We start from the raw sequence: 25,517 nt of genomic DNA on the forward strand, positions 1-25,517 counted from the left end.
CCCCAGCCACCCCAGAAAAGGCACATCTGTAAAGATGCGCCTATTCTGGCACTTAGCCTCTCTCTTCCCACTCCTGTGTAGCAGTGGGATATGGGGTAATAAAGGGTTAATGTCACCTTACTATTGTAAGGTGACATTAAGCCAGATTAATAATGGAGAGGTGTCAGTAAGACACCTATCCATTATTAATACAATAGTAGTAAATGGGTAATAAAACACACACACATTAGGAAAAAAGTATTTTATTGAAAGAAAGACACAGGGTGTTGTAATAGTTTATTATACTCTAATCCAATTGAAGACCCTCATTCTGTAAAAAAGGAAAAATAAAAACCCAACAATATCCCATACCCTCCGTCGTTCAGTCTTGTCCCACGCTGTAAATCCATCTGAAGGGGTTAAATAATTTTACAAGCAGGAGCCTGCTAATGCAGCTGTGCTCCTGACTGTAAAATCTGGGGAATGAATGGAATGCGGGGGAACGTTGCTACCTAGACTTGCAGTGCTGCGACCCCTGCTGGTATAAACTCATATGAACTTTAGCGTGAGAAATTATTCAGAAAAATTCCCACGCTAGAGTTCATCTGAACACACAAACACAGTAGCCCTTAACCCCTTTCTGCCATATGACGTACTGTCCTGTCGAGGTGACCTGGGACTTAATTCCCAGGGATGGGATAGTACATCATGGGCAATCAGCTGATCTCACCGAGGAAGGGGGCGCGGCCGATCGCCGCTGGGTGTCAGCTGATTATTACTTCTGACATCTGGACCGCTCCCGCCACATTAACCCCCGGAACACTGCGATCGAACATGATCGCAGCATAGGGAAGCATTGCGCGGGGAGGGGGCTTCCTGCGTGCTTCCCTGAAACCCTCGGAACAACGTGATGTGATGGCGTTGTTCCGAGTGTCTCCTCCCTGTAGGCTCCGGATCCAAGATGGCCGTGGGGCTCCTTCCGGATCCTGCAGGCAGTGGCTGAAAACGTCATCTTGTCAAGCAAAAAACGAGCTGCCATACTGCGTCATCAGCGAAAAAATAAAGTTGTAGTCCTCAGAATAAAGTGATGCAAAAATAATTATTTTTTTATATAAGTTTTTATCGTATAAAAGCGCCAAAACATAAAAAAATATAAATGAGGTATCGCTGTAATTGTTCTGACCTGAAGAATAAAACTGCTTTATCAATTTTATCAATCGTGGAACGGTATAAATGCCCCCCCCTCCCCCCCCCCCCCAAAAAAAAAAAAAAAAGAAATTCATGAATAGCTGGTTTTGTGTCATCCTGCCTCATAAAAATCAGAATAAAAAGCCCGAAAATGGTACCAATAAAAATGTCAACTCGTCGCGCAAAAAACAAGACCTCACATGACTCTGTGGACCAAAATATGGAAAAATTATAGCTCTCAAAATGTGGAGACGCAAAAACTATTTTTTGAAATAAAAAGCGTCTTTTAGTGTGTGACAGCGGCCAATCATAAAAATCCGCTACAAATCAACGCTATAAATAGTAAATCAAACCCCCCTTCCCCCTTTAAGGGGGAAAAAAAAAGTATTTATTTCCATTTTCCCATTAGGGTTGGGGCTACAATTAGGGTTGGGGCTAAAGTTAGGGTTTAGATTACATTTACTGTTGGGATTAGGGTTAGGGGTGTGTCAGGGAAGGGGTGTGGTTAGGGTTATGGTTGGGATTAGGGTTAGGGGTGTGTTGCGGTTAGGGGTGTGGTTAGGGTTAGGGGCGTGTTCGGGTTAGGAGTGTGGTTAGAGTTATGGATAGGGTTGGGATTAGGGGTGCAGTTTTTAGAAAATACCCAAGTGTGACATCATTCTATCATATAGACCCCTCAAAGTGACTTCAAATGCGATGTGGTCCCTAAAAATACAATGGTGTTGTAAAAATGAGAAATTGCTGGTCAACTTTTTTAACCCTTAGAACTTCCTAACAAAAATTTTGGTTCCAAAATTGTGCTGATGTAGAAGTAGACATGTGGGAAATGTTACTTTTTAAAGGGAACCTGTCACCCCCAAAATCGCTGTAGATAAGCCCCCGATGTACCCTAAAAGATGAGAAAAAGACGTTGGATTATACTCACCCAGGGGCGTTCCCGCTGTTGGTTCGGCGCCTCTCATCTTCTTACGATGACGTCCTCTTCTGGTCTTCACACTGCGGCTCCAGCGCAGGCGTACTTTGTCTGCACTGTTGAGGGCAGAGCAAAGTACTGCAGTGCGCAGGTGCCGGGCCTCTCTGACCTGACGGCCCCGTACCGATGAAAGTGTGAAAGAAGCCTAACACTAATGCTCATAACATTTCTGCGGTATCTTATCATTGCATACAATTTCATGCTGGAGAAACTAATACTCTTAGTATACGATTAGTTTGAGATTGTTTAAATGGGAGGACAGAGAGGAGGCTTTAGGGAGTGTAATGAGAAGTAGGATATGGCTGATAAATATTCTGGATGGGCGAGAGATGGGAGATGCCAAATGTGAGGTATGAAGAGATTCAGGAAATGAACAGGTTGTTTGTGACTTCAGTTATTTATTTATATAGCACCATTAATTTCATGGTGATGTACATGAGAAGGGGTTACATCAAAATACAAATATCACTTACAGTAAACAAAACTAACAATGACTGACAGACTGGTACAGAGGGAAGAGGACCCTGCCCTTGTGGGCTTACATTCTACCGGATTATGGGGAAGGAGACAGGTTGAGGGTTGCAGTAGCTCCAATGGTGTTGAGCTGGCCGTGTGGTCTTTACAGGCTGTAAGCTTTCTTGAAGAGGTGGGTTTTCAGGTTTCTTTTGAAGGATCCAAAAGTAGTGGATAACCGGATGTGTTGGGGCACTGAATTCCAGAGGATGGGTGATATTCGGGAGAAGTCTTGGAGGCGATTGAGTGAGGAGCGAATAAGCGTGGAGGAGAGGAGGAGGTCTTGGGAGGACCGGAGATTACGTGAGGGAAGATATTGAGAGATTAGTGTGGAAATATACCGCGGAGAAAGGTTATGGATGGCTTTGTAGGTCAGTGTTAGTAATTTAAACTGGATACGCTGGGAAATTGGGAGCCAGTGAAGGGATTTGCAAAGAGGTGGAGCAGGAGTGTAGCGAGGAGAGAGATGAATTAATCGGGCAGCAGAGTTAAGGATGGACTGGAGGGGTGCGAGAGTGTTAGAAGGTAGGCCACAGAGGAGTATGTTGCAGTAGTCGAGGCGGGAGATGATTAAGGCATGCACAAGCATTTTGGTAGAGTGTGGGTTGAGGAAAGGACGGATTCTGGAAATATTTTTGAGCTGGAGGTGGCAAGAGCTTGGATGTGCGGTTTGAAGGACAGGGTAGAGTCAAGGGTTACTCCGAGGCAGCGGATTTTGGGGACAGGGGAAAGTGTGATTTCATTTATTTTTATAGATAGATCAGGTAGGGAAGATATGTGTGATGGAGGAAAGATAATGAGTTCAGATGTGTCCACATTGAGCTTGAGGAAGCGAGAGGAGAAGGAGGATATGGCTGATAGACACTCTGGGATTCTGGAGAGCAGAGAGGTGACATCTGGGCCAGAGAGGTAAATCTGAGTCATCGGCATATAGATGCTACTGGAAGCCATAGGACCTTATGAGTTGTCCCAGGCCGAGTGTATAGATTGAAAAGAGTAAGGGTCCTAGGACAGAGCCTTGGGGGACTCCAACAGAGAGGGGGCGAGATGAAGAGGTAGTATGGGAGTAGGAAATGCTAAATGTGCGGTTGGCAAGGTATGAGGAGATCCAAGATAGGGCAATGTCTTTGACCCCAAAGGAAGAGAGGATCTGTAGTAGGAGGCAGTAGTCAACTGTGTCGAAGGCAGAGGACAGGTCTAGGAGGAGGAGTATAGAGAATTGTCTGTTAGCTTTGGCTGTAAGTAAGTCGGTAGTTATTTTGGTCAGGGCAGTCTCAGTGGAATGGTGGGGAAGGAAGCCAGATTGTAGGTTGTCGAAGAGAGAGCTAGATGCAAAGTGACAGGAAAGTTCAGCATGGACGTGCTGCTCAAGGAGTTTGGAAGCAAATGGGAGCAAAGATATGGGGCGATAGCTGGACATAGCGCTTGGGTCAATGGATGGCTTTTTGAGGATAGGTGTGATTGTGGCATGTTTGAAGGCAGTTGGGAAGGTACCAGAAGTTAGTGAAAGGTTGAAGAGATGGGTTAGGGATGGGATTAGTGTGGTGGTGAGGAGATGGGATGGGGTCAAGTGCACAAGTGGTGAGGTTTGATTTGGAGAGAAGATGAGCAAGCTCCCCTTCAGAGATTTTGGAGAGTGAAGTTATGGGGTTTGGGCATTGATCTCTCATACAAAGGGGTTGTGGTGGTTGGCCAACAAAGACTTGCCTTGTTTGGTCTATCTTATTTTTGAAGTGCGTGGCAAAGTCCTCTGCAACGATTAGGGAACTCGGAGGGGGCAGTAGTGGGCGGAGGAGGGAGTTAAAAGTGTTGAACAACTGTTTGGGGTTGTGGGATAAGGAAGATACGAGGGCCTGTTTAGCAGAGGTGAGAGCTGATTTGAATGACAGTGTTGCTTGTTTGAGTGCAGTGAAATCATCTTGTGAATGCGTTTTCTTCCAAAGCAGTTCTTCAATTCTGGATACTTGCCGAAGCTTTTTAGTGATGTCATTGTGCCAGGGTTGTCTATTTGTTTGTCGCACTCTGCTATGCATGACAGGGGCGACCGTGTCAATAGCTGATGCAAGAGTGGCATTGTAGAAAGCAGTGGCAGTGTCTGTGTCGTGGAGTGAGGATATAGTTGACAGTGGTAGGATAGAGTCAGAGTGTGTTGGTGTCTAGGTGTGCGAGGTTCCTGCGTAGGTGCACATGGTGCTGGACATGGGTGACAGGTGAGGAGGACAGGAGGTGAGTAGATGGTGGTCAGATAGAGGGAGAGGGGAGGTTGTGAAGTTAGATGGGGAGCATAAACGGGTGAAGACCAGGTCTAATGTGTGTCTGTGTGGGTGGCTCAGGAGGACCACTGAGTAAGTCCAAAGGATGAAGTAAGGGACAGGAGTTTGGAGGCTGCTGACTGGTGTGTGTCATTGGGGATGTTGAAGTCACCCATGATGATGGTGGGAATGTCAGCAGACAGAAAGTGATGGAGCCAGGTGGAGAATTGGTCAATAAAGGCAGTGGTCGGTCCCGGAGGTCGGTTGTGTCAGAGGGTGTCAGCCCTGTTTCGGTGATGCCCAGAAAGAAAAGATTATGAGAGGTAAAGAGGTTGTGAATCACGTGGAGTTTATTGCAGATGGAGCGGGCATTCCATAGTGATCCAGAGAGAGGGTGCAGGGGGGTGGGCGTCATTGGCACGGATTTGAGGTGGGCAAGATTTCGGGTGTTTATATTGGGTTGGGAGCGATAGGAGGGGGTAGTAATAGGAGGTATGAGCTGTGGGGGCCCAGGGTTGGGAGATATGTCTCCAGCATGGAGGAGGCGCAGAGAGAGACAGAGCAGGTGGGAGAAGGAGAGTGGGCGGCTTGTTTTGTGTTTTATTAGGAGAGATCTGAGGTTGAGTAGCAGGTCAGGTGGGGAGGCAGGAGGGAAGGAGAGATTATTACATGGTTAGTGCAGTTTTTGGTTCTTGGTTACTGCACAGTTAGTGCAGTTTTAGTAAAGTGATGGGTCTGGAAGCTGTATTGTAGTTGGATGAGAGGTGAGAGGAAAGTTGAATGTGGACCTGCAGGTAAGAGTGTTGAGGCTAATGGGAATAGTGATAGCTGGATGTAGAGATGGTGATATGTGGAGATAGCTGGACGTAGAGAAAGGGTCAAGAGGTGTGATGTTGCGTTGTTGATAGAGGAAGGGAAGACACCTGAGATTAATAAAAAGTTGAAGAGATGGGTTTGAGCTGGGATAAGCACAGATCTAAGGTTGGGATGGGGTAGGGTCAAGCCCACAGGTGGTAAAGTGGAACTTGGAGAGAGGAGTGGCAAGCTTTGAGTGGCTAGTTTTCTGTCTAGGCAGTAGCATCAGGATCTTCAATATCTGTACTTTGTTTCAATTGTGCTTTTTTTTCTGTAGGGTGCTGGAACAAAAGACAAGACTTTGATCCGTATCATGGTGTCTCGGAGTGAAGTGGATCTGCTAGATATTCGTCAGGAATACAAAAGAATGTACGGCAAATCTCTGTACACAGATATTACGGTAAGAAAACACATGTATGCTTCAGTGGGGCCAGATCAGGAGGGCTCGGGGCCAAGCAGCACACCGATTGTGTGAATCCCTATCGCCTTCCCATCACAATTATATCCTTTCAACCTTTTAATCCTTTCAAGTTGCAGTTTAAAAAAATATATATATTCCTGAAGTTTCAGAAAAGTCATGAACTCATGTGGTTCTTGTGTAATCAGTGTTAACATAAATCTTCTAATGAGCTTCCCTTCTCCGGGCTGGGACTGTAGGCAGTCTTTTCTTCCTTATCTTCAGAGAAACTAAAGGTACTGTCACACTAGACGATATCGCTAGCGATCCGTGACGTTGCAGCGTCCTCGCTAGCGATATCGTCCAGTGTGACAGGCAGCAGCGATCAGGCCCCTGCTGGGAGATCGCTGGTCGGGGAAGAAAGTCCAGAACTTTATTTCGTCGCTGGACTCCCCGTAGACATCGCTGAATCGGCGTGTGACACCGATTCAGCGATGTCTTCACTGGTAACCAGGGTAAACATCGGATAACTAAGCGCAGGGCCGCGCTTAGTAACCCGCTGTTTACCCTGGTTACCAGCGTAAAAAAACAAACAGTACATACTTACATTCAGCTGTCTGTCCCTTGCCGTCTGGTTCCTGCACTGACTGCTGGCCGTAAAGTGAAAGCAGAGCACAGCCACAGCGGTGAGTCACCGCTGTGTGACTCACCGCTGTGCTGTGCTTTCACTTTCACTTTACGGCCAGCAGTCAGTGCAGGAACCAGACGGCAAGGGACAGACAGCTGAATGTAAGTATGTACTGTTTGTTTTTTTACGCTGGTAACCAGGGTAAACATCGGGTTACTAAGCGCGGCCCTGCGCTTAGTTACCCGATGTTTACCCTGGTTACCGGGGACCTCGGGATCGTTGGTCGCTGGAGAGCTGTCTGTGTGACAGCTCTCCAGCGACCAAACAGCGACGCTGCAGCGATCCGGATCGTTGTCGGTATCGCTGCAGCGTCGCTAAGTGTGACGGTACCTTAAGGAAAGACCTGCCCACAGGCCACCCCAAAACACAGCATTCTGTCTCTCTCTGTCTTTATGATGAGGAACATGATTGTGCTTTGGGGCGGCCTATGGGCAGGTCTTTTTCTTGTCTCTCGCTTAGAGTAGGAAGATAAGACTCTGCTTACAGTCCTGCCCGAGCATGGGCATCTCATTAGCTGAAAACCTCTAACACTGACTACACAATAACCACAATATGGATTTGCTCACCCCAGGTATCATTTTAATCAGTGTAAAAGCAGCAACCTAACAGTGTCTGTGGTTTACTTAGCAAAGTGCTGCTGACAGGTTCACTTTAAGATGCATTTACACCGCAAGATTATTATGAATAAGTGTTCATAAGAACACTCGAGCCATAATAATCTGTTTACACCGGCTGCCAGTCAGCCGATGAAGGAGGGAAACTTTCGTTCATTGGTTGAAGCTATCACAAAAGATAATGGTTATTGACAGTGCCTCATCCTGGATGAATGTTCTTAGCAAGGCGAGCCATAATATATTAGATCGTTCAGTGTGCATCATTAAAGCAACAATCCAGTGATCTTTTTTTTTTTCTGTTTACCCCTTTTAAGTATTGTGTGTAACTGTCATGAGGGCAGCAACATACTCACTGCACTATCTTCGGGTTCAGCAGCGCTCCAGTGTATTGCGAAACCACATCTGTAACCTGTCGTATCACTGTGTGGAGTGGCGGCCACTAAATATAAGTCTGAGTCTCCGGCTTTCTAGACTCATTCTGAGTCTCATACAGTTGTGTTAAAAAAAAAAAAATTAAATAACTGACCTCCACTCCACACAGCAACCTCTGTGTAATTCATCAGGACACAAATGCAGTCACCTGGCATCGCAACAGAGCGGAGCTCCTATGAAACCTGGCAGAAGACTGCATCCAGTGAGTATGCTACTATGTTCCCGACATTTACACACATGGTACCTAACAAAGGAGAAAAAAAATCTCTGGAGTGGCGCATTAAGTGCAGTCTGCCTGTGTAAATAGGCTATAAAAGGATAGCTGATTGGTAACCATTACAGCCATGGTTTAGCAATTAAAAATCTGTACATTGCTGCAGACGTTTCACATGAAATTCATGCCCATTGTCAACATGCTTTTTGGCAAAGATGGTCATCGGGCAAGTAACAATAAGTAGGTGAGGTATGAGGAGAGAGACTGTCAAAACTTTGGGACCCAGTGTTTTTAATTACATCCCTGCGCACAGTATAATGTTTATAATGTAAGAAAGTTTTGCTGAGTATTAAACTCTTGCTGCACTTTCATAGGGTGACACATCTGGAGACTACAAGAAGACACTGCTGAAGCTTTGTGGTGGTAATGACTGAGCTTGTCCCTACCTTCTGACTTGAGGACTCTTCATGTATGTTTTTGCCTTATTTTCTATGCTTGGACACAATATGAGCTGGTTGCCCATTGTCCTTATAAAAGCCACTGGGCACGCAGCTCATCAATGGTATACTGCACCTCTACAAGATGCACGGGCAGGAATCTTATTGCAAATAAACACAATTTAGTTTACTGTCTCATTACATTGTGTGTTTGTTCTTGTTCTGTTTTTTTTTTTTATTTGCAATATTCAAAACTACATTTTCCATCATATTTGTGGATTCCAGAGGCCACAATTATCTGCTAGTTTATTTTTATGTTGCTTACACAAGACTGTTTTCCTAAAGTTTTGTTCTGCTTTAAATATTTACTTGCGGAAAAAAAGAGGCATTAACTACTCTTAAGGTACCGTCACACTAAGCGACGCTGCAGCGATACCGACAACGATCCGGATCGCTGTAGCGTCGCTGTTTGGTCGCTGGAGAGCTGTCACACAGACCGCTCTCCAGCGACCAACGATGCCGGTAACCAGGGTAAACATCGGGTAACTAAGCGCAGGGACGCGCTTAGTAACCCGATGTTTACCCTGGTTACCATCCTAAAAGTAAAAAAAAACAACCACTACATACTTACCTACCGCTGTCTGTCCTCCAGCGCTGTGCTCTGCACTCCTCCTGTACTGGCTGTGAGCACAGCGGCCGGAAAGCAGAGCGGTGACGTCACCGCTCTGCTTTCCGGCTGACCGACGCTCACAGCCAGTACAGGAGGAGTGCAGAGCACAGCGCTGGAGGACAGACAGCGGTAGGTAAGTATGTCCCTGCGCTTAGTTACCCGATGTTTACCCTGGTTACCAGTGAAGACATCGCTGAATCGGTGTCACACACGCCGATTCAGCGATGTCTGCGGGGAGTCCAGCGACCAAATAAAGTTCTGGACTTTCTTCCCCGACCAGCGACAGCACAGCAGGGGCCTGATCGCTGCTGCCTGTCACACTGGACGATATCGCTAGCGAGGACGCTGCAACGTCACGGATCGCTAGCGATATCGTCTAGTGTGATGGTACCTTTAGGCTATGTGCACAAAATGCGGATTCAGTGCGGATCTGCAGCGGATTTTTCCGCGTAGAAACGCTGCAGATCCGCACTGTGATTTACAGTACAATGTAAATCAATGTGAAGAAAAAAAAAAAGCTGTGCAGATGGAGCGAAAAATCCGCGCGGAAACAAAAGAAGTGCATGTCACTTCTTTTGTGCGGATCTGCAGCATTTCTGCACCCTTCCATTATAGAGATCCGCAGTGGTAAAACCGCAGAATATCCGCGGCAAATCTGCACCTGCGGTTTCTGCCAGGAGATGCGGATTTTCTGCAGAAAATTCTGCACCCCATTCCACATCGTGTGCAAATAGCCTTAAAGAGGTTGTCTGGCATAAGAGCGCTTTTAAAAAGGACATAGTGATGTATCTTTGTTAGCATATTCTTCTATTTCTCATCATATAAAAATGTTGGTGCCTCTTTTCTAAGCCATCTCTATTGGGCCAGTCCTCTGTTATTACTCCTGTATAAAACATTGCATTGGCGCTAACTCAGTACATCTCCTTCCATTAGGAGGAACAGATATTTTTAAGAGACATTTGACCTGAAAGCCAATCTGTCCTTGATAAATTGTAGGGCTAACAACAAGGATTATGCTAGACAACCTATTTAAAGGTATTAATAGATATACTTGTAAGGATTCAACATGAACTGCAGAATGTTTATTTTGAAGCGTGCTGAAGTGACAGAGCAACTAGCAAAAAAGATCCATCAAAGAATATAAAGGAACCTGTAATGTGGGCTTCAGTCTTGTTTAGTTGTTGAGGTTTGGTGCCATTTGTGAGGTTTTTTACCATTTATATTCTGCATGCACAATGATCTGACTAGAAACATTTTAGAATTGGCAAAAGAGGTGAAATATATTTTGTAAAGATGCCATGATGTTCCAGTCAGTCTAAAATTTATTTTCTGTTTACAAATGTTCACAAATATTTCATGTGTAATTAAACTTGTACTATCCAAGTTCTGGAGCTTTCTGCTTATTATTTGTGAATTACTGATTTGTGTGCCAGTAGGCTATATTGTGCAAGACTGGTCCAGAAAAGCTAAATCAAGGATAGGGGGATAACTGTCTGACCATTAGGATTGGACCACTGGGACCACCAGCCATCCCAAGAACAGAGCAGCATGTGTAATGAGCAGCACAAAACCCATTTTGAAAAACCATGTTATAGGGTTTTGGATTTTTAAGCGTTCCAATTTTTCTAGGAACTTAATCTATTAGCAAAACCTATATAAAAACTTCAATGGGCACTACTCATGGCCTCTACAGAGCACCTGCCTGCACAGCCACACTCCCGTACACACACTGTACACTTATTGCAGCAAAGCATACATACTTAATTCAGGCTAAGATACAGCAAGCAAATTATTGCATATCTTAGGCTACGTTCAGACTAGCGTTGTGCGCCGCTGCGTCGGCGACGCAACGCACAACGCACGCAAAAATGCGGCAAAATGCACGCAAAAACGCTGCGTTTTGCGACGCGTGCGTCGTTTTTTGCCGAAAATCGGACGCAAGAAAAATCCAACTTGTTGCGTTTTCTTGGTCCGACGCTTGCGGCAAAAAAGACGCATTTGTCGCAAAACGCAACAAACAAAAACGCATGCGTCCCCCATGTTAAACATAGGGGCGCATGACGCGTGCGTCGCCGCTGCGTCGCCCGACGCACACTAGCACAACGCTAGTCTGAACGTAGCCTAAGCCAGAGGTCCCCAACTCCAGTCCTCAAGGCCCACCAACAGGTCATGTTTTCAGGATTTCCTTTGCATTGCACAGGTGATGCAATTATTACCTGGGCAAGACTAAGGAAATCCTGAAAACATGACCTGTTGGTGGGCCTTGAGGACTGGAGTTGGGGACCTCTGGCCTAAGCAATATGCCAAATTTGCCAACCAACATTTTACACCCCAGGGTTTGTGCAGCGGTAATGTCCGCGTTTGGTTTCAAAGAAATGAACCGTTTGTTTGCTAAGCTTAGGTTTTATGTCCAATACATTGTACACTGCACAGTTCCTTGAAAACAAAACTTCACAAGCTCCTTGTGTAGTAAAATATACCTTTATATGTAACAAACTGCACAATGCAAAAATTTATAAAGTGTGTTTAAAAAGTAAGTATTGTCCTGCACAGGAACATGGGATGTCTTCATCTAGATTCTGCAAGAAATAGAAAGATTAACATTAGTTTTTTATGGAAAAAACAATGCTTTAAAATGTAACCATAGATTTACCTGTAAGAATTGTGCCTTCACAAGTGTCTTATTAGGGAGTACTATTAGTGAGAATTGGTAGAAGAACTAAAAACCATTGTGATTGTTTACATGAGGAACTTATGAGAAACTCTCATTATGGCACTGCAGTTAGAAGATCAGACCTCAGTTGTATTCAGGTTTACGACTATGCAGGTTCCAGAGCACTTTGATTCTTCCTTATATGCCCAAGATTCCGTCGAGGGGAAGCTCACATGCTTGTGCTGTAAAATTTTGTACTTTTGTATGTTTTGTCTTTCCTGAGGGAGACTTTTAAGTGGTTACCCATGGTCAAAAGTGACCAGTTTTTTCATTTACTCTACAGGGTGGGCTATTTATATGGATACACCTAAATAAAATGGGAATGATTGGTGATATCAACTTCCTGTTTATGGCACATTAGTATATGGGAGGGGGAAAACTTTTCAAAATGGGTGGTGACCATGGCAGCCATTTTGAAGTCAGACATTTTGGATCCAACTTTATTTTTTCCAATGGGAAGAGGGTGATGTGACACATCAAATGTATTGAGAATTTCACAAGAAAAACAATGGTGTGCTTGGTTTTAACGTAACTTTATTTTTTCACGAGTTATTTACAAGTTTATGACCACTTATAAATTGTGTTCAAAGTGCTGCTCTTCTCCCATTCTAGCAACACCGCAGAATAAATGCTAGCACAGATTCTGGGGTCATCTGAAGGCAATTGTCTATGCTGTGACGATACGAGATGTGCAGCATCTGAAACAATGGATACTGGAAGAAGTGTGTCAAGAGTGGGAGAAGAGGGTTGCATTGACAATCCAACACAATGGGCAGTTTTCCCCCTCCCTTATACTAATGTGCCACAAACAGGAAGTTAATATCACTAACCATTCCCATTTTATTTAGGTGTATCCACATAAATGGGCCACACTGTATTATCGCTGCCCCAAGTATCCCTATCATTTTTTTAATTTTTTTTTATTCACCATATATTTCCAGTGATATGGGGCTTTTTATTTACTAATATTTTTTATGTCCTTTGCTCACAGGGTAATTGTACAGAACAGCCTAAAGCCCTGACCCCAGAGAATAAACACCCCTTGGTAAAAAAAAAACCATAAATTAGTACTGAATACAAATCTCTATCTCTAGAACTGAGATGTAAAAAAACAGAATACTTGGGAGCAGCAAGAATGAAATAAGACCAAAAACTGTCCACTTTTGACCTTGTGAAAGATCCACTTTCAATACATAGGTCCTCTTGTCTGCCTCTTGAATGGGAGATTACACAGTTCACTTAGAAGAACATGCCTTCATGAACTACATTCAGGTTTCTATAGCTAGCAGCTATAACACTTACGGTGAATTTTTTTTTTGTATTTTCATGGGGTTTCACAGTGAAACCATAATAGTTTGAAGTGTATCTGATCTCTGACTTCTTTCGAAGTGTTAATTAACAAGTGGCCATGGCAGCTGTATTTTCTCCATACAGCAATGGCAGTGTTTCCTCATCTTTATTAATAGCTGCCACTGCCTACAATGTAGAGTCTATGCGTTCATCTCTTTTCCTGCTCCATGGATCCTACAGCTAAATAGTGGTCAATATTTTATGGATATACTATGAATATTTCTCATAAAAATCTCTTTAATCCCTTCCCACATTTTGTGCAGAGTGCTTCAGTGCCAAACACTGTATCTCTATGGAATTGGAATCACAAGGGCACAGCAAAAGAGCACCAAGAAAGTGGCTGTAATGACCACTATTAAAGGAATCCACTATCTCGGATGACGGGTGGCGTTCCTTTGACTGCATCATGGCACATATAGAGGCTTGTCTTTTCAGTTATCATATTACAGTTTTCTCTTGCATTATTTTTTAGATATTCTTGCCTTTGTGTTAGAGTATGACATGGGGTAGTGGTCAATACATATGGAGTGAAATATTTATAATATCTTTACTAACCTTCCTCGAATATATCCATAAGAGGGCCACTGGGTGAAACTGATAGAGCCCAAGAAGATCCAGAAATGGCGTTAAGCAAAGAATTGACTTCAGAATGCAGGTGTTCCACTGTAGTTTTCACTCTCTGAAAAACATACATGATGAGTAAGGTATTTCATTGTCGTTTTTTTTATATGTTCATATTGTGAAATAATGCGTTAGCTTCCATAATTTGCTCCTTACCCACTAGCAAAAGTATTAAACACTGTTACAGCGTCTTTAACCCCTTCACCACCCAACCTGTTTTCACCTTCCTGCCCAGGCCAAATGTTACAATTCTGACTAGTTACCCTTTATGAAGTAATAACTCAGGAAAGCTTCAATGAATCCCACTGATTGAGACTGTTTTCTGATAACATATATAAAAATATTGGAAATTTTGAAGAAAAAAAAAAAAATCGCAATTTTCAAACTTACTTTAACTTATGCCCCTAAACCAGATAGTTATACTGCTCAAAATAGTTAACACATTACATTTACCACTTGTCTACTTTATATAAACATCATTTGTTTTCAGCATCAATTTGTTAGTACGTTAAAGGGTTAAAAGCTGTTCAGCAATTTCTCAAATTTCCAACAAAGTTTACAAAACCAGTTTTTGCTGGGACCACATCATATTTGAAGTGAGTTTGAGGAGCCTATATGACACAAAATACCCAAAAGTGACACCATTTAAAAAAACTGCACCCCTCAAAGTGCTCAATCACATTCAATAAGCTTATTGGCCCTTCAGATGCTTCACAGAAAATAACGCAATGTGGAAGGAAAAAAATTAAAACTACTTTTTCCCACAAAAAATGTTGATTTAGCATTTTTACAAGGGTAACAGGAGAAAATTGGCCAGACAATTTGATGTGCAATTTCTCCTGAGTACGCAGATACCCTATATGTGCTGGAAACTACTGTTTGGGGACATGACATGGCTATGACGGGAAGGAGTGCTTTTGTGCTTTTGCAGCACAAAACTGATTGGAATCCATAGAAGTCGTGTGGTGTAATTGGAGTGCACCTGATGTGCCTAAACAGTGGAAACCCCCCTACAGGTGATGCCATTTTGGAAACATCACTCTTCAAGTTACTTAGCTAGAGGTGTGGTGAGCACCTTGACCCACAGGTGTGTCACAGAATTTTATAATGCTGAGCTGTGAAAATCAAATAATACATTTTTCTCTCAAAAATGTAGGTTTTGCCCCAAATTGTTCATTTTCACAAGGGTAATAGGAGAAAATGGACCATATAATTTGTTGTGCAATTTCTGCTTAGTACGCAGATACCCCACTTATGGTGGTAAACTAACGTTTTGGTTCACTGCAGGGCTCGGAAGGGAAGGAGCGCCATTTGACTGGAAGCTGTATCTGATACCATGTCACATTTGGAAAGCCCTGATTTCTCTATCACTTCATTGGGGGACTCCGGAAACCATGGGTGTATGCTGTTAACACTAGGAGGTTGACACTATGCAATTAAAAAAAAATATTAGCTCCTCCTTAGTAGTATACACCCACCGACTAGAGCTAAGTTGGTCAGTTTAGCCTTTTACTAGACCCACATCTACCTCAGCTTTCATCGTTTTCCAGTATCCTCTCCTTTTCAGATGGATCTTCTCCTTACTGTGAACAGTCTCACTGTACTCCTACATACACACTATTAGTACGGCCACTCCCTATCCTCCTTTGTCTATTCGGCAGAACCTTAGCCCCTAACACATGAAGAGTGTTTAGGTGATCCGAACATTGGTCCTGGTCTCCTGCCCACTCGCCGACCAGAGCCTGTCTGTTTTGGGAGGCATGGACGTCCCACAATATCATGATGATATGAGGCTTGTACGTCTATGGATTTTCCTGACAACTTCAGGAATGGTCAGGTACATCTTTTTTATTCTCCATCAGGTTACTTTCCAGAGGTGATGAGAATATGAAGATAAGAAAAGAAGATGTGGATGAAGATAGAAGAATGAAGATGGATCTCAGGCAGGAGGATTTGATTGCCCCACCCCGCTCTCTTTTTTTTTTTTTCCCTAGGGCTTCATGGGTTAGATTAGACCTTTTTGTCTGTGCTTCTCTGTGGGGTTTTACAAGATGCAGGATCGGTGGACACAGGGTCCTCTTGCTCCATTTTTTTTTTAGGCCTCCGTGCCGCCCTCCCCTATCTTGCCGGCCTCATCTATTAATTTAGGCATGGGGTTGTATGCAGCCTAGTTGCAGGGGTTAGCTATGCCCCCTCCTTCCCGACTTTAGTGGGCTTTTCTTCCGCTTGTCACAGGTACGCCTCCTCTTCCTCCTTCAGTGGCGCAGAAGCTGCTCTCCCTTTTTCACTTAGGCCCTCCTCTTCTGTCCTGAGTTCGCCATTTGTCAGCCCCTGAAGGTGGCGTTTTCTCCAGGCAATATGAGCACTCCTGCAATCTCCCTTTAACACCTCTCCAGATGCCGGCAGTACTCCACTTTCGGAAGAGAGGTGAGCTATACCTAGTCCTTCACTATTGCAGTGTTTTGGACCGACTCCCGGCTGAGTAAAAGACTCCATATCCTTCGGCGGTCTCCCTCTTATCTCAAAGCCCCGGCTGTCCTGTCCTCAGGAGAGATAGCATGACAGGACATACTTCAGGACAAATTTTGTGGTGCGGCGTACTACATAGCCGGATGTAAGAGACTTATTTTGTCTAATGCTATAACATTTTCTCCCGGGTTCTGTCCATGGTGAGTCAGTCGCAGGGTACTGAAAGCCGATTGTACCAGTGCTCTATCCACTATCCAGGTTTCAGACGCGCCACCTACCAGGTACATCAAAGTTTAAAGCTGCAGCCATCTTTCCAGTGAATCAGTGTTTTTTAAGTTTCAAGGAATTGTGATGAATAAATAAATGCTCACACAAAAATTGAATAAACAAAAATGAATTTACTTAATAAAAGATAATAAATAAACAGTCACTCAAATTATGTGCTATCAATAAAGTCATACATTAGATTAGTATGGTAGAAGTGAATCAGGCTTGTCTCTCTGTCCCATCTCTCCTCCAATACCATGTCCTTATTCACTCATGGACTAATCTAATTGCAGATTTTTAGATAAAAGTTGTGGTATTGCTGAAAGACCAGAAGAAATATATCAATATAACATAATAAACCTAGGCAACATGCAACAAAAAAAATCATAACAAAACTATGCAACATATTGAGAAACACTGGATTACAAAATGGATCCAGTTTAATGTAGGTAAGGTAGGACAGTACACACAGTAGTGAAAAAATTACAATAATTAGGGAGAGGAGAAGGAAATCAGGATAAAAGGGTTGAAGTAAAGAACATGACTTATCTTTACCCGAGGTGTGAAGAATAGAGAAGGCACATATAAAAGTATGAGTCCCTGGGGAATCCACAGAGGATGTAAGGAATAGGGACATAGTTGAAAGGTATTCCAGAGAAGGAAATGGGTAGGTCCCAAGAAGGATTATTTTTACCAATTTGTATCAGATTAAATGCCTATCATGTAGGTGTATAGCCAGAATGGCTGGGGACCTATAATGAATTAAAACATAATATTAATATCCAGTCATGGCCACCGAGAGTGGGAGGTGAGCTAACGCTGTCATTGTGTCAAGATACCTTGCAGTCTGTGGTTGCCAACTGGCGCTCTGTGTGTACTGTCGTACCTTACCTACCTTAACCCCTTCAAGTCGCGGCCCTTTTTCATTTTTACGTTTTCGTTTTTCACTTCCCTCCTTCCCTGAGCCATAACTTTTTTATTTTTCCATCAATTTGGCCATGTGAGGGCTTACTTTTTGCGGGACAAGTTGTACTTTTGAACGACACCATTGGTTTTACCATGTCTTTTACTAGAAAACGGGAAAAAAATTCCAAGTGCGGTGAAATTGCAAAAAAAGTGCAATCCCACACTTGTTTTTTGTTTGGCTTTTTTGCTAGGTTCACTAAATGCTAAAACTAACCTGCCGTTATGATTCTCCAGGTCATTACGAGTTCATAGACACCTAACATGACTAGGTTATTTTTTATCTAAGTGGTGAAAAAAAATTCCAAACTTTGCTAAAAAAAAAAGTGCCATTTTCCAATACCCGTAGCGTCTCCATTTTTCATGATCTGGGGTCGGGTGAGGGCTTATTTTTTGCGTGCCGAGCTGATGATTTTAATGGTACCATTTTTGCGCAGATACGTTCTTTTGATCGCCCGTTATTGCATTTTAATGCAATGTCGCGGCGACCAAAAAAACGTAATTCTGGCGTTTTGGATTTTTTTCTCGCTACGCCGTTTAGCGATCAGGTTAATGCTTTTTTTTAATTGATAGATCGGGCGATTCTGAACACGGCGATACCAAATACGTGTAGGTTTGGTTTTTTTTTTATTGTTTTATTTAGGATGGGGCGAAAGGGGGGTGATTTAAACTTTTATATTTTTTATATTTTTTTTTTACTTGTGCCATGCTTCAATAGCCTCCATGGGAGGCTAGAAGCTGGCATAGCCTGATCGGCTCTGCTACATAGCAGCGATCATCAGATCGCTGCTATGTAGCAGAAATGCAGGTGTGCTGTGAGCGCCGACCACAGGGGGGCGCTCACAGCAGACCTGCATTAGTAACCATAGAGGTCTCAAGGACCTCTATGGTTACCTTCCTGATGCATCACCGACCCCCGATCATGTGCCGGATGCGGTAGTTAAATGCCGCTGTCTGTGTTTGACAGCGGCATTTAACAGGTTAATAGCGGCGGGTGAATAGCGATTTCACCCGCCGCTAATTGCGCGCACATGTCAGCTGTACAAAACAGCTGACATGTTGCGACTTTGATGTGGGCTCACCGCCGGAGCCCACATCAAAGGGGGATTCACGGCATGCACAGTACTAGTACGGCGCATGTCGTGAAGGGGTTAAACTGGATCTACCTTATACTCGTCATTTCCTAGCAACCCCCACATGTACTTATGCTGGCTAACACATGTAAATCATTCAGCTGTGGCAAGAAAAACTCAGAGCACTAAAAAATACTCGGAGGACCCCAGAGCATGCTCGAGAAATCTCGAGTAACAAGTATATTCGCTAATCACTAATATCTAAGGCTAGGTTCACATTGTGTTAGTGCACTCCGTTTAGCGGATACGCTAACTGATTGTGCTAACGCAATGTCCAAAAAGGGATTGCGTTTGGCAATCCCGCTAGCGCAGATGCCCGATCTGTGCTAGCGAAGAACGGACCCTGAACGCTGCAAGCAGCGTTCAAGGTCCGTCCGAAACTAACGGCACATTGCTGACGCATGCCAAAAAAGGCATACAGTTAGGGCCAGAAATATTTGGACAGTGACACAATTTTCGCGATTTGGGCTCTGCATGCCACCACATTGGATTTGAAATGAAACCTCTACAACAGAATTCAAGTGCAGATTGTAACGTTTAATTTGAAGGGTTGAACAAAAATATCTGATAGAAAATGTAGGAATTGTACACATTTCTTTACAAACACTCCACATTTTAGGAGGTCAAAAGTAATTGGACAAATAAACATAACCCAAACAAAAAAATTTTATTTTCAATATTTTGTTGCAAATCCTTTGGAGGCAATCACTGCCTTAAGTCTGGAACCCATGGACATCACCAAACGCTGGGTTTCCTCCTTCTTAATGCTTTGCCAGGCCTTTACAGCCGCAGCCTTCAGGTCTTACTTGTTTGTGGATCTTTCCGTCTTAAGTCTGGATTTGAGCAAGTGAAATGCATGCTCAATTGGGTTTAGATCTGGAGATTGACTTGGCCATTGCAGAATGTTCCACTTTTTGGCACTCATGAACTCCTGGGTAGCTTTGGCTGTATGCTTGGGGTCATTGTCCATCTGTACTATGAAGCGCCGTCCAATCAACTTTGCAGCATTTGGCTGAATCTGGGCTGAAAGTATATCCCGGTACACTTCAGAATTCATCCGGCTACTCTTGTCTGCTCTTATGTCATCAATAAACACAAGTGACCCAGTGCCATTGAAAGCCATGCATGCCCATGCCATCACGTTGCCTCCAACATGTTTTACAGAGGATGTGGTGTGCCTTGGATCATGTGCCGTTCCCTTTCTTCTCCAAACTTTTTTCTTCCCATCATTCTGGTACAGGTTGATCTTTGTCTCATCTGTCCGTAGAATACTTTTCCAGAACTGAGCTGGCTTCTTGAGGTGTTTTTCTGCAAATTTAACTCTGGCCTGTCTATTTTTGTTATTGATGAATGGTTTGCATCTAGATGTGAACCCTTTGTATTTACTGTCATGGAGTCTTCTCTTTACTGTTGACTTAGAGACAGATACACCTACTTCACTGAGAGTGTTCTGGACTTCAGTTGATGTTGTGAACGGGTTCTTCTTCACCAAATTAAGTATGCGGCGATCATCCACCACTGTTGTCATCCGTGGACGCCCAGGCCTTTTTGAGTTCCCAAGCTCACCAGTCAATTCCTTTTTTTCTCAGAATGTACCCAACTGTTGATTTTGCTACTCCAAGCATGTCTGCTATCTCTCTGATGGATTTTTTCAGCCTCAGGATGTTCTGCTTCACCTCAATTGAGAGTTCCTTTGACCGCATGTTGTCTGCTCACAGCAACAGCTTCCAAATGCAAAACCACACACCTGGAATCCACCCCTGACCTTTTAACTACTTCATTGATTACAGGTTAACGAGGGAGACGCCTTCAGAGATAATTGCAGCCCTTAGAGTCCATTGTCCAATTACTTTTGGTCCCTTGAAAAAGAGGACGCTATGCATTACAGAGCTATGATTCCTAAACCCTTTCTCCGATTTGGATGTGGAAACTATCATATTGCAGCTGGGAGTGTGCACTTTCAGCCCATATTATATATATAATTGTATTTCTGAACATGTTTTTGTAAACCGCTAAAATAACAAAACTTGTGTCACTGTCCAAATATTTCTGGCCCTAACTGTATGTTAGCGATGCGTTAGCACATTGCAGTCAATGCGTGCGCTAACGGATCCGTTACGTAGCGTTAATTGCGCCAATTTCGCCATGTAACGGATTCCGTTAGCAGACACCCACTAACGCAATGTGAACCTAGCCTAATAACTATCTTTATATCTGCACATCTTTAGCACCTAAATATCTGTCATTTCGATTACGCATTCTATTCTGAAAAATCGAGAGAAAGCGAAACCGACAAAGGCCAAAATGGTGGAAAAAATATCAAGCTTTATTAAGTCAGGATAGGTGCACGTAGGGAGGGGGAACAACCAGAAAAATGAGGCACCAATCAAAGTGTGTCACATTGTCAATAAGTATGTAAAACACATTATATACCAGATAAAATGAATCAAAGGTATCACAAAATATGCTTATATTAAATAGAGGATTACTAATGCAGAAAAAAATAATCAAGTGTCTAAAGATAACATAACATTCAGCAGGAGAGTGAATATCCTGGTATGTAAACCATGAGGTAGTATGTTTACACATCCTTTTGCCTCCAAAGCGAAAAATAAAAAATAAGGTGCACTAGTGCATAGATACCTGGAAGGAAAGGGGGCTCCTAGCATTTACAGTGTGGCTAAGTAATCCCAGTAGTATCTTATGAAGGTAGTTAATGTAGATACAGTATTATAAATATGGGTAGAAACCAGAAGTCAAAAGTCACACACATGCAAAAGTGCTGGCAAAATGCTCAAAATGACTATTATAAGGTATGGAGTGTCTTCCAAGCAGAAGACACCTGAAGAATGGTTAATTCATGCCCTTTGACTGCTTGGTGCTTTTGTAAACTTGAAACGGTTAAAAAAGGTGTTTGAAAATTAATAGGAAGATTCTTGTGATCGTTATCTGAGCGCCATGTCAGGTGGTTTCCAGAATGGACCACTCTTAAGTCAGCCTGTAAAAAAACATTATGCACATACCTAATAATAGTTTTCTCAAGCAGTTTCTGCTTGAAAAACTTATGGATATTGAACTTTTTACATTTTTTTTCACGTTCTCACCAGTGTCTTCCATAAAGGAATTAAAAAAGCTATAGCATTTTTTGAAGTGGAAACATTGATAAAAACTCGCATAGAAAAGTGAGCAGACTTCTTCCATGTGTTTTTTAGCCTTCCAATTATATTGTATTGACTGTCTTCATCATGGAAAATGCCTTATGAATTTACATGTTACTTTCTTTGTAAAGCCTGCTCATTTAAAAGACATTCAAAAGCCTGAACATATTACACATGAATAGCAAGTCATAGTTTTTCCCCTGTTATTTTTCAGCCAAAAATCGTCAAAGACGCAGTGGGAACATGCTCTTAGAATAACATTTCTTAGCTTCTCCTATGCATTAAACCGCAAAATACAGACTGCGTACAAGATGACTGGGCAGTTGACTTGTATTGACAAGTTTGATCCACCACTTGGATGGGTCATGATTTATCAATAAAAATAACAGTCATTCAAATAAAACTGATGCGTGAAACTGACCTTAATGGTATTAACATACATAGGCCATGTTCACACGTTGCGGTTTTTACCGTGGAACCGCAGCGATTTTGCCGCTGGGGGTCCGCTGCAGTTTCCATTGCATTTACAGTAACATGTAAACCCTATGGAAACCGCAAACCGCTGTGCACATGCTGCGGGAAAAACCGCGCGGGAACGCAGCGGTTTACAACCCGCAGGATGTCACTTCTTTGTGCAGAATCGCGGCGGTTCTGCACCCATAGGAATGCATTGATCCGCTTACTTCCCGCATGGGGCTGTGCCCACCATGCGGGAAGTAAGCGGAAAATGTGCGGGTGGTACCCGGGGTGGGGGAGAGGAGACTCTCCTCTAGGCCCCGGGAACCATATTTGTGTAAAAAAAAAAACAAGAATTAAAATAAAAAATGATATACTGCATGCGGCCGTTCGGTCTCAGGTTTGCTATGCGAGCAGGACCGTGACGTCACGAAGGTCCTTCTCGCACAGCATCTTTGGAACCGGACCACCGCCTGCAGCGCCGAGGAGATAGGGATGTCAGAGGGTGAGTATATCATTTTTAACATTACTATTGATGCTGCATATGCAGCATCAATAGTAAAACAAGTGCAGGATTAAACCCGCAGCGGAACCCACAACATAAACCGCGATAAATCTGCAGAGATAACCGCAGCGGGTTTGCCCTGCAGATTTATCAAAACCCGCGGGAGAACCCGCAGCCCCCATCCTACGTGTGCACATAGCCTTACAGCATTTTATACATCAGTAGTGAACATCGAGTATATGATGGATTCAGGCATACACAAGAAATGATCTCCTCTACCATTCCTTTTCTTCCTATTTAAACAGAGTCTGTACTTCAATTTTGGTTATCCATGATCAATGACTGGTTTACAGTCAAACGCATAGAAAATTTATATTACATTGCTGGAAGAAATTAAATATGTCATTCATTTTTTAATCGTACTAGAATAAAGTTCAATTTATTACCTGGATTTTCAGCTGGAGGAGTTTTTTTCTATTGGATACACAAGAGGGTGCTATGTGCATATCAATTGTTAGTTTCTATTTAATGGTTTCATTCCAGCGTCATAGAAGTAGCAGTGAATACTTCAGAAAATACTTAGCAACTAAGATTGTTTCTCATTTTGTATTATTTACACTTCCTTCTACAGTTTTGAAAGTGTCTATTAAAATTGGGGCATTTTAATAATCCTCTTTTTTTGTAAAGAAATTCATGAGATGTTAATGCTTGTGGTGGCATAAGATATGAGATATGTAAAAAGATCATTCTGATAAACCTGGCACATTTTTACCAACTCCTAAATGTATACAGCCTATAACCGTATTAATTAATCTCCCCCACTAAGGACTAACGACCAAAAGATTTGTTAGTTGTGATGTTTTGTAATATAGTCTTGGGTAGTCAGGTTGGGGCCCTTCAATGATCTGATATAAATGTAACCAACACTGTCAATATAGTGCAGACTGTGTTGTGCGAGTGGTATGTTAGCCACTCGTTGTCATACACTATGCTCTATTAGCAATATGAAAAATTGTGGTACCTACTGTAAAATCTTTCTTGGAGCCTTCATTGGGAGACACAGAAAACCATGTGTGTACGGTGATGCCATTATGAAAAAAAGTTAGCTCCTCCCCAACAGTACATACGCACCAACTAGCACAAAGCTAATCAGTTAGTGAGAAGTAGTAGGAGACGTGACAAGAATACACTAGTGATGAGCGAGCACTAAAATGCTCGGGTGCTCGTTGCTAGGGTCGAGCAGATTGGAGTACTCTGGTACTCGACCAGAACGAGCCCTATGTAAGTTTATGGGAGACCCGAGTATTTTTACCGTGATCCCCCCCGGAGGGTCCTTTTAAGGTCTAAAAACGTCTGAAAATGATGGAAACACTGCTCAACTGACACAGGGACATCATGGGAATCGCCCCTGGAAGCATTCCAGACTCCAAGTTCACAGCTTTAAACAATTATTTCCGAGATTCATGCCATTCTTCCCGATGCCACAAACAACACAGTAAAACGAAACCAAAACCGATTTTGCGTGGAAATATGTTAAGGTACATCCTTTGCAGGTTAATGACTTGCCTATAAGGCCAAATAATTAACCCCAGACCGAAAATTTCCTCTCCCACTTAGGCTTAGTTCAGACGCAGCGTTTTTGAAGCGTTTTTCAACTTTAACATTGCTTTTAACCACTACAAATGCATTCACTGGGAAATGTCATTGTAACATTTAAAAACCCTAAGCTGGCCATGTGGTGTGTGACACATAAGCAGACCCATCTTGTTTCATTTATGAAGGAGGGACTCTTAAAGTCACAGAGCCTATTTTTACTGGTGCATAGGCGGCATTAATCTTCTTAAAGGGCCATTATTAAACAGTGGGACTTCTAAACTGTTGTAGCCTATGCTGTGAGTGGATGGGCTGCCAAGAATTACCATGCACCACAATACCCCTTTCATAAGATGTCATGGGGGGACTCCTGAAAAAGTGTTGCATTGAATTCAAGGCCTGCCCTGCTACCAATTCATATGCACCCCAATAAGCCTTTGAACCCACATACTGGATGGGCTCATGAAAATCCACTTTACAATATGCATTTTGTACTCCATACTCCTTTGTTTTACACATTGGCAGCAAGGCCAGCCCTGCTGCATAGTCAGTCATATGCACCCCATTAGGCCTTGTAACCCACATACTGGATGGGCCCATGAAAATCCACTCGTATTTTTTAATGGTATGATGGTGTCCTCTTTGCTGAATTATTTACAGGAGACTTTGGCAATTTTATTTGCCATGTTTTTAACATTAAGTTTCAGATACAGCTTTAAATAAGGCTAATGCTTGCAATGCTAAGCAATTTTACTGCAAACTACAAAATTCAAGGAATAGTATGATTTGAATAGTGTGAGTGCGTACACTTTTGTATATGTTAATATACGAAGGTTAATAAGTACATACAGTCATGGCCAAAAGTATTGACACCCCTGCAATTCTGTCAGATAATACTCATTTTCTTCCTGAAAATGATTGCAAACACAAATTATTTGGTATTATCTTCATTTAATTTGTCTTAAATGAAAAAAGAGAATGAAGCAAAACATTGATCATTTCACACAAAACTCCAAAAATGGGCCAGACAAAAGTATTGGCACCCTCAGACTAATACTTGGTTGTACAACCTTTAGC

The 25,517-nt window shown here is 42.9% G+C and overlaps 2 protein-coding genes across 5 annotated transcripts in view; one reads left to right on the forward strand and one right to left on the reverse strand.

Annotated features, from left to right (window-relative positions):
* Positions 1–10,595, forward strand: part of ANXA11 (annexin A11) — a 142,246-nt gene extending 131,651 nt beyond the window's left edge. For all 4 annotated transcript variants that reach the window (XM_069753093.1, XM_069753097.1, XM_069753098.1 and 1 more), the window contains 2 exons: positions 6,038–6,160; positions 8,480–10,595. In XM_069753093.1, coding sequence (XP_069609194.1) covers positions 6,038–6,160; positions 8,480–8,539 — 183 coding nt within the window. In that variant the 3' untranslated portion in view covers positions 8,540–10,595. The remainder of the gene's footprint in view (positions 1–6,037; positions 6,161–8,479) is intronic.
* Positions 10,596–11,674: 1,079 nt separating this feature from the next.
* PLAC9 (placenta associated 9) overlaps positions 11,675–25,517 on the reverse strand; it is a 153,688-nt gene continuing 139,845 nt past the window's right edge. The window contains exons 3-4 of the mRNA XM_069753100.1: positions 13,831–13,954; positions 11,675–11,791 (exon numbers count right to left, since the gene is read on the reverse strand). Coding sequence (XP_069609201.1) covers positions 11,781–11,791; positions 13,831–13,954 — 135 coding nt within the window. The 3' untranslated portion in view covers positions 11,675–11,780. The remainder of the gene's footprint in view (positions 11,792–13,830; positions 13,955–25,517) is intronic.

The sequence above is a fragment of the Ranitomeya imitator genome, chromosome 2 (genome assembly GCF_032444005.1).
Source record: "Ranitomeya imitator isolate aRanImi1 chromosome 2, aRanImi1.pri, whole genome shotgun sequence".
NCBI lineage: Eukaryota > Metazoa > Chordata > Amphibia > Anura > Dendrobatidae > Ranitomeya > Ranitomeya imitator.